This window comes from Alosa pseudoharengus, unplaced genomic scaffold (assembly GCF_046254945.1).
Source record: "Alosa pseudoharengus isolate Yale_2024_CS ecotype anadromous, Long Island Sound unplaced genomic scaffold, YU_APseudo_1.1 YU_APseudo_1.1_scf_16, whole genome shotgun sequence".
Taxonomy (NCBI): Eukaryota; Metazoa; Chordata; class Actinopteri; order Clupeiformes; family Clupeidae; genus Alosa; species Alosa pseudoharengus.
This window is the reverse complement of record NW_027468630.1, coordinates 32283749-32293940: the sequence shown is the minus strand read 5'-3', so window position 1 is coordinate 32293940 and position 10192 is coordinate 32283749. Positions and strand designations below refer to the sequence as shown.

General features: G+C 47.3%; 1 protein-coding gene across 1 annotated transcript in view; it reads right to left on the bottom strand.

Annotated features, from left to right (window-relative positions):
- Positions 1-1411: 1411 nt before the first annotated feature.
- The window catches only part of dpy19l3 (dpy-19 like C-mannosyltransferase 3), a 29405-nt gene continuing 20624 nt past the window's right edge, over positions 1412-10192 (bottom strand). The window contains exons 18-20 of the mRNA XM_076287735.1: positions 6800-6932; positions 4879-5037; positions 1412-4007 (exon numbers count right to left, since the gene is read on the bottom strand). Of these exons, the coding sequence (XP_076143850.1) occupies positions 3804-4007; positions 4879-5037; positions 6800-6932 (496 nt within the window). The 3' untranslated portion in view covers positions 1412-3803. The remainder of the gene's footprint in view (positions 4008-4878; positions 5038-6799; positions 6933-10192) is intronic.

Below are 10192 nucleotides of genomic sequence, written 5' to 3'. Positions count from 1 at the left end.
ACAAATTAGATGGGTAAATTTACCCCCTTCATAAACTTTACAGTAGGACTTTATCTGTGACCACTTTCAAGCCATGGCCTTTTGAAATTTTGATATAAAAATCCAATGGTGTTGCTTAACCCTGATGCCTAGTTTGCCAGGTTTAAAAAAGTTATGAGAGGAAATATTTTTATTTGGTGTGAAACACACACACATACCTGTTTTTATGTTTTTCATTTATTTTATAATTTGTATTAATATTTATTTTATCATTATTTTATTTATAAGCTAAGGTTGCTAGCACAGGTGTCTAAAACTAGATAAAAACACTTGCACTTTCTGTTTGCAGTTTTGTGTGGTATTTGAAAAAAAGAACATTGCATTTTCAGAAATAGCCGGCCCTCCAATCAGATTACGTTGGCAGAATTGGCCCCCAGCTCATTTGAGTTTGAGACCCCTGATTTAGATTAATTAATCACGGAGTATGTAATTCATTCGATGATTTTTTTTTAACGATTGACAGCCCTACTTATATTACTTTTTTACTACTTTTGCCTTTTTTTTGCTTATTAATTATTCTTTATTTTTAAATGATTTTACCTTGTGCGTTTTATGTTTTCTTTTTATTATGATCTTTATTATTATTCTTTACTTTTTAAACTATTCTTTGACTATTGCCCTTCTATAATTTTATCAGCTATTCCTGTTTGCTTTTGTTTATGAAAAGCACATTGAATGACCTCTGTGTATGAAATGCGCTGTATAAAGTTGACTTGACTTCACCTCACTGTGGCAATTGACTCAAGTGCACTTCTTAGCTTAGCAACAGAGCTGAGTGGACCAAAAATAATTATCTTTTTTTTCTTTTCATTTAATTGTAAGACATTTTTAGCCATCAAACTTTATTTCATTAAGGTAGTTCAACAGACTTTCCAAAGTGCAGGAACTTTCGGTTGTTAATGGCAGGTAAAACTGAGTCATCTGCATAGCAGTGATATTGAATGTTGTGTTTGTTAAAGATGGAGGCAAGTGGGAGCATATATAGGGAGAATAGCAGAGGGCCTAAAATGGATGAGTGACGAGCACAGCCTTGTGGGACCCCAGTATTTAAAACAATGTTGCTGGATGTAAGACCATTCATTCTGACATGTTGGGGTGTGTCCTTTAAACAGTTAATCCAGAACAGCAGTGTTGTGTTGACTTTTAGTTCTTAGAGGCAATACAGATTGTATAGCACTATACATTACTTATGGGACTGAACAATGAATTCATTCAAGATAATTCTTTTATACAACCTTATAACTAAAATAATTTCCTTTGGCTAGTGGCATGCCAAAAAATCCATCTTATAATAAACAATCCCTGTCATTTAGGCTTTTTAAGGCTTTAAGTCAACAACAGTGAAAAGGTGGATAAAAAATGTAGGCACCAATTTCAAGTATGTAAATCAATTTTATTACAAATACACAAAACACATTTGCACACTGCTTCATGGAAATGGCTCTAATGACAAACATTAATGTTTTCTGAAGAAATGTAAACAACATGAGCTTTGTCACTCTCAAAACCACAATATTACTCTAGTGCAATTTCATACGGCCAGCAGATCCTACGTTCACTATGCAAGTAGACAATACTGACAAACATAAGTGCATCCTGAAGAAAGCCATTTTCCTTATGAATTGCCATGATTAGTTCATTTGTTTTCAAATAGACTGGTATCTGATGTGAAGTAGAAGATTTGGCACAAGACATAGATGGAATACCACCGGAAGCAGTTCTCAGCTGTCCCCTTTGCAACGTCCCTGACATCCAAACCCAGTGCTAAGAGCCACACGGTTATTTAGGAGTGCAAGGTGCCCTCTTAATACCACACTGGGAGCTTTGAAAACCCAAAGCCAGAGTGGGGAGCGAATGTGCTAGTGCTCTCAGTGCTGCGCAAACAACCCTCTCTTGCCTCTTCTCACCCTGGTGATGGAGCCAATGACAGCTGGAGTACTGGAGCTGGTCCAGTCGGAGCTCTGCAGAGTCTAGATCATAGATATTAGAAAGCTAGATACCGCATTGTCCGTCGAGTTCTATTAGGTGGCATTGTAAACGCGGCCGCAATATTTCTGGGGGCAACACCTTTACTGTCTATGGGCAACGCTTGCCGCCATTCAGAGACACCTGTCTGATTTCCAGTCAGAGTCACATGCTCCTCCATTGGCCTCCAGTGATTGTTGCCCCCACCAAGATGGCGTCGCTATTTACGTACATTCTAGAGCCCAATGCGGCATCTAGCTTTCTAATATCTATGGTCTAGATCCCCACCTTATTCACAGAACTGCACAGCACACAGACAAATACAGTGAAGAGGAAATTTAACCATACGAGACAAAGTGCAGCTCAAATGTTAACCATCTGGCTAAAACCAATCATTAACAATGTTATGGTTAGCAACAGCAAGGCACTTACATGAAGTCAGCCTTCTGAATCATAAATTACCAGTGAAAATACAAACAGGACCATGCCACTTTACTTGATCTGGATACATACTAAAGAACAAAACACCAAACACTACGTAAGACCCTGTAGAAAGCATTGCAAGTCAGCAGCTCATTCAAATAATAATAAAAAAAAAACACTTAAAAAAGCTTTGAAAATATTCATAAACATTCAGCGTACTAATTGAGGGTGCTTTACTAAATGGGGCTAACGCACTGAGGTTAGATGACAATAATGGCACAGGCATCCAAGCTTCCCCCTAATTAAGGCGTAATTTACCACGTGAGAATGCAGAGATCACACACTCATTTGTTCAGCGCCTCTTGAGTGCAACCTTTTTGTTGTGTATGGAAGGTTATAATAATAGGCTGGCCAATCTCAGGGGTTTAATAAGCTAGATGAAACGCTTCTATTAATACCATTAACACAGGGCATATAAACAAAGATTTTAGACAAACATCTTATCAGTACCATAGAAGTAAATGTAAAAAAGACTAAATTGTACCTCCAATTAAAGTTATTAATAGACAAAAATGATATTCACAGTGATAAGACCATCAAGCTCTTTACTGCATTGCGAGTGTATGGCACTTATCGCATTCACACAAATTGTTTGTTTGCTTGTTTGTGTGAGTGTGTTCCCTGGCAGCGTACAACTGCTGAGTGCGGTTATTAAAAAGGAAAAAGCTTCTGAGTCAGATGAAGACATGACAGTGTGTCTGAGTTTGGCCCTGGCAGCTGGGCTGTGATGGAGCCTGGGCTACTCTCAATTGCCCAAACCACTCCGGCTCTTTCCGGATCGCTCCCATATCAAAGGCTCTCCCTTTTTTATCCACTGTCATCCTGGCTTTCGTTTTGCCTCTATTTGTAACTCAGTGAAAGAGGCAAGAAAAGCTGTGTGTGTGTGGTGTGTGTGTGTGTGTGCGTGCGTGTGCAGTTTGTGTTGGAGCGGGTTAAAAATAAAAACAAAAACAAAAAACGCTCTGATGCCTTTGCTTTCCAGAGCGCCATTTTCATCCTCACTTTCCCTGTTGTCTATGCTGCCTGATTCTGAGCCCAGGATTGGTATGCATGAGCTCACCCGTCTGTCTTGCAGCCTCAATCAGGCCAGCTTTTTCCAATCAACATCTCTCTTCCTGGACTCCCCCTCCACAACACACACACACACACACAGACCCACATGCGCATCAAACTACCCTTCATTGTCTCCTCTTCCTTTCTCTGGTGTGATCACACATACCAGAGCTCAGGATGCCTGTCAAGATAGCCAGGCTGGAGGCTGGAAGCTGGGGGGGGGGGGGGGAGGGGTGAGATGAAGGGAGGGAAGGGAGGCTTGACTAGACAGCCCTGTCCACTGCCTTGCCTTCCCCTCGACCCTTCTTCTTGGGCTTCTTCAGTCGGTACACGTTGAAGGTCTTGTTCTTGAAGACGCGCGTGAACAGGGATGAGTAGACTGGCGAGTCTGTCTTGATGGCGTCGCAGAACCTCGGGTCAGGCGACGCCACCAGGTCGGGGTCGTTCTCTCCCTCGCCGTCCATCACCTGGCAACACACAGCGACACCTCAGATGTGAATCAGACCCTCTCACGTGGCTCACTCCCAGTGCTGCTGTCTGCAGTGTCCAGCACCACCCGGGTGTTTAACAGTGCTGCTCTACCCCCAGAGGCAGGTGATGACCACTCGCTTTTATTATTATTACTTTTCTGCTTTACGCCCATTGATGTAAAAATCATGCTCCATACCCACCCACCCACTCAACAACACACACACACACACACACACACACCAACATGCCCCCCCCCCCACACACACACACACACCAACATGCCCACACACATAGACTCACACACACACACACACACCAAGTCACGCAATCAGTGAGAATTCTTGCATTCCCACCACCATAAGATGAAAGTCTAGACTGGGGGATAGGTGCTCCATCCCCATCTAAATAAATAAATAACTATGAAAAGTGACTCATTTACTGGCAGCATCAAACGGGGCTGTGAGGGGCGAGGAAGGGCTTTCATGCGCTGCTGACACCCAGATCAGACATGGCTCCATCTTGGGCCCCCTTCCTGCCTGTAATTGAGCTCTTTCAAAGCCATCACTCCTCTAGCTGCCACTGACTGACGGCGGTGACAGGCAGCCAACAAGTTATTTACAGCACACGCACACCCCCTACTTACACACATACACATGCCCAGACGTACACCCCATATCTCACACATACACACACACACACACACGTTCCCACACACACACACAAAGTCTACTTTTTTAGACCTGTGACATGAAGCTGAGCTGAACAGGGAACAAAGGGTTAGCCCACTTCAATCACAGCCTTCTACCTCACACACTCACACACACACACACACACACACACACACACACAGACTTGGGTGACACCTACGTGTCCATTGGCCAGGTCCAGCAGGTCTCGGAGGCGGCAGCCGCGGCTGTGTCTCCTCTCGTAGCAGATGCTGTCCTCCAGCACCACGTAGTCGGCTCCCGCCGCACGCAGCACCCGGTGCACCTCCTCTGGTGACTGCCGTGCGTACACCTGGTACACCTGCCAGCCAGAGAGAGAGAGAGAGATCAACACTACTGACGCACGTACACCTGGTACACCTGCCAGCCAGAGAGAGAGAGAGAGATCAACACTACTGACACACGTACACCTGCCAGAGAGAGAGATCAACACTACTGCCGCGCGTACACCTGCCAGAGAGAGAGATCAACACTACTGCCGCGCGTACACCTGCCAGAGAGAGAGATCAACACTACTGCCGCGCGTACACCTGCCAGAGAGAGAGATCAACACTACTGACGCACGTACACCTGGTACACCTGCCAGCCAGAGAGACAGAGAGAGAGACAGAGAGAGAGATCAACACTACTGACGCACGTACACCTGGTACACCTGCCAGCCAGCGAAAGAGAGAGAGAGCAGCAGATTTTTAGATCAACAGTACTCTATTAGCCAGCAGGGAAATCCCACTAGCCTGAGGGTGGGAACAGACTACCAAAGAGTTGGTGACAGTTTCCAAAAGCCATTGCATACCACAGTCAAAAATTATTTCAGATCATCAGTCCCCATGCTCCTACAAACTGATGTATCCCTCACATAAACATAGAAATAGTTTTATTTTGGTTTGCTTTTCTTGTAGAGTTGTCTACACATCAGACTCCAATATGGATTAGATGGTGAGGTAGCTGAGCTAACTGGAGACGTGTGCACTGTGGAGGCTGCCGACAGCAGCAGGCTGGGCTATGCTCACTCTGTTCTCTACATCAGAATGCGCGGCGTGCTGGTGGTCAGGCCCATTCCGCTCACGTCCCCCCGGCTTGGAGCGGCCGCCACGGCGGCAGAGCAGAGGAGAGGCGAGGCGAGGAGGCCCTACCCCGCGCTGTCGGCACATCCTCATTAGTCCCCCTCATGCAGGGGTCTGCATGTGAACACGGCACGGCGCCACCCACGGTGGCCTGGAACGCATCCCACCCCCCCCACAGCCCAGCCCAGCCGCCCCTCCTGCCCCACCACCCCCACAGGCTCCTGGCTTTGTTTAATGCGCTTTCTAGGCGGCTTGGGCAAAGCAACAATTAATCTCTGCCGCTGACAAGTGCCTGACTAGTGCTCCATCTGTCAGAGGGCGCAGACAATGAAAAAATGGCATTGTTTTCCCAGATAAAGAGACACTGACTGAAAGAATTACTAAGGAGGGGCGAGACGGGGGAAGAAGGCCGCGTGCGAATAAGAGTGAGGGCAAGGAAACATGACTGGCCTGCAAGTTCATAACACTGACTCAGTTTTACCATTAGAAACGATATTGTCAAAGACATTTGTATTAATGCCATCACCTGACACATTCCAATGCAAGTCTAATAGAATTCTGAAGCCTGGCGTATGTACTGTATTTGTCCAACTCAGTAAGAAAATGCCTCTGATTAGCACAGCATAATTTGGCAGCCTTGACACAAGGTCAAAAACCGATATTTTGTTCAAGTTCAGAAAACACAAGAGAGCACATGCATGAGGTGCGAAAGCTGGGTTTTCACACACATATCGACCATAATTTCTGTTTCCAGGTCAGGTCTCAGGTTCTGTTCTGCCACGCGTGTGATTGTTATCTCACCTTAAACTTACATAAACTCCACAAAACACCATTGCTTATTTATGGCCCTCGCATACAAAATTCACCAGCACCCCTTCACAACAGAACGTGATCCCTGGGAAACACACACACACACACACACACACACACACAGGATCGATCAGAGTCCTCTTGCTGCGTGCGCTGGGGAGTGGAAAGGTGTGCTGGTGGTAGGTTTACCTGTCTGGTTCTCTCCCTCAGGGCCTTGTCTTCGTAGTGTGGATGATTGGTCAGAACCCTCCCCGTGCAGAGCTTGATCCCAGCCAGCAATTGCATGCTGCCTGCAAACACTGCCTTCTTGGGGGTCTTTGAGCTGGGGAGAGAGGGAGTGAGTGAGAGAGAGAAAAAGAGAGAGATGGAGAGAGCGATAGTGAAAGATAGACAGAAAGAAAGAGCTCTGTGTGTTATTAACGATTTGAGTTCAATGAAGCAGGGTGGTGTGTGAGGATATTAGATGGCGGCAGAGTTCACCGTCAGCAGTTTACAGGCTCATCATAAATATCAGAGAACACATTAACATGCTGGATTTCTGAGGGACCCACCCGTTCTACACAGGTTAAATTACCTGTGTTCCTCCAGCGCGTGGCTATAAAGCACCCAATACCGCTCTTTAATGGCCAGCTGTGAGGACCGAGGCTCCCTCACGCTCTCTCTCGCCAGCTCGGACGTCCACTGCAGCCTCTGAACAGATTCCCGCATTTAAATTCCACAACACATCGGAGGCCGGTGCTTCTCAAAAACATTCTCCTGCGCTACTATCAGCGGACTTAAGACTCCCCTGGAGTTAAACCTGAAGGACATTTGTAACGCTGAAAAATAACACAACTATCTGCGTGGTGATTCCTGACACGACTAAAGGCCGTTTACCCTGGGGGACGTCAGCAATGTGCTCGTGAAGGTGATGCAGACAATGCCGCGTGAGACAGAGGGAGTGAGAGAGAGATTGGATTAAAGCTCCGGCTGGAATGTTTATTAACGCAGGCAAGGCCGGGCCAGAATGTTTTCATTACTGCCTTTTGACCCCGGCACCACCACCACCACCACCCTTTCCACTTCCAGCCCGGCTTGTTGTGAAAAGTTTGGGGGTGAGAGGAGGTGAGCGGTGTGGAGGTAAAAAGGCGAAGCCAACTATCTCATGCTGGAGCTAGGAGCAGATGAGGTCATCCTCTTTCACTCAGTCTCTCTCACTGTCTACCTCGCTCCAGCTCACCTGGGAGGAGGGGGTTGGGGAGCGGAGAGGCCGTGTGGTGGGGGGGCTTTTAATCTCGGCCAGGGTGAGATGGTGCCATACTGGCAAGGAAGGAGAAATCGTTACCAATACTGAGAAAGCCTCAGCTCTATGTGAGCTGGCGTGTGTGTGTCAGTGAGTGTATGTGTACCTGTATGTGTGTGAGAGTGAGAGTGTGTGTATAGTGTCTGTGTGTGTGTGTGTGTGTGTGTGTGTGTGTGTGTGTGTAATTGTCTATGTGCTCATCCTCCACCTCCGCCTCCTCAATTCTGATTACTGCGACGTGGCCCCATGTCTCAGTGCTGAGGGCTCCTGCCGCTAATAGACTGCAGTGGGGGCTGCCATTAGTCACCCAGGTGCCGCTGCCACGGCCGTCTCCCGGCGGGTAATGTGTGCAGAGAATGAGCCAGGCGCAGGCTCCTCGGGGGCAGGCTTTGAAGTGAGGGGGCCGACACAATACACCCGGATCACTGCAGTGGATGAGCGAGCGAGTGAGTGAGTGAGTGAGTGAGTGAGCACGGGCCCAAAAATACCAGCACTCTGGGTTAGTCAGAGCGCTGGCGGAGCCGGAGTGGCACACATACGCACGGGCACAGCACGGCACAGCACAGCACTGCACGGGCACACAGGAACTGCTACGCCCACCCTGAGGATTAAGCCATTCAATCCCCTGTTACAGTCTAATTGACTGTTCCCTCCTGCAAGAGTCATAGTGTTATCGGTGTTAAGAAAGAAGGAACAAAATATAATTATTTGGCAGCATAGCAAGACACCGCACCAGGAATATCACACTCTTCTCTTCTGTTCTCTCTCTCTTCTCTTCTGTTCTCTCTCTCTTTTCAGTGTGAGGAGCTATTTTCCCCATCTTTAAACCCCCCGTGTTTATCCACAGTTCTGATCCAAATGGAGGAAAATAAGACCATTTTGTCAAAATGATCCACCCCCTGAGACCTGTTCTGTGTATGTTGTGACTGGGGGGGGGGGGTACTGCAGGGCCATTAGGCACTCTATTTGAGATGCCTTACTGGAGTGATGGGATTGACCTTTGACCCCCCTCCTCCCGGGTCGCCTACCTCCCCTCTTGGCATGTGTCCATCTTTAATTACTGAATATTGACGGTGGGCACCTCGGGACTGGGGCTGATTTACATTTAATTTCAGATTGATGTGCTCTTATGTAAATGCCATCCGGCGTTAGCCTGCACCTCTGGTGACATTATAAAAATGGATTAATGTTGTTAATATTCGTGTGTGTATGCGTGGGGATGAGTGTGTGCATGTGTGTGCGTGTGTGAGTGACTGTGGGGGCGCTCGTAGGCGGTTTGTGTTTGTGTGGTGTGCGGACACATTGTTATGCACGCTGGTGCCCAAGTTGCATCGTGCACCACTGTGTGTGGTTGCCTCAGAGCTCACGGAGTGAAATAAATGACTTTGTGTATATTTCTGGACACAAACTCATTGACGCTGTGGCTACTACGACCTTATATGAGTGGACGGTATGGGGGAAAGGAGCACAAACAGACACCTGTGCTACCTTCATCTAAATGTTTGGCTTAACATGAGGACAGCGTCCTTCACCTTTAAGGCTGGTCAATTCATCTCAAAGGAACACAGCGGCATTGGAAGATCAGGTATCCATCTGTCAGTCGAATGGATAGATTTTCATCTGAACACCTGGCGAGGGAGGGATTTATCACAGTGGATGCAACATCAACTGGGCAAACACACATCAATGCACTAAACCGATATAAGTGGCAGGGAGACAAAGTCCATTTGGTAGGTAGGATTGCTGGCAGTGTCTCTTTCATTAGTCTGTCATACTGACAGTGAGTTAAACCTTTATATACACACAGATACAGGCACAGTCACTTTCACAAACAAACAAACAGACAAAAACACACACACACACACACACACACACACAGACACACACACACACACACACGTTCCTGAGGGAGGCACCATGAATGAATGTGATTGAGCTGTAAGAAAGGAGCAGGTAGGGTTGAGGCTGGAGAGAGAAGAGAGAGAGAGTGACAGGGGTTGAGCGTCTGTCACGTTGCGTCCCCACAGAGCGCCTGGCTCTGATCCTCTCTGTGCTCCTCCTCTGGTGCCCGCGGCTACCGGAGACGTGCTTGCCCCCCCCCCCCCTCAGGACCTCGCCCCGCCACGGCACGACAGCACCGCCGCTCTCCGCTACCGCCTCCTATTGATTGAGCCGCGTTAAAAGTGAGTTGTGATGTAATGACCGATAGCCGTGAGCAGTCCCTTTCTAATGCGATCGATTGCAGAGACCAGGGTGAGTTTGGTTTTATAACATGCGGAGCGTGGCAGAGTGAAGAAGAG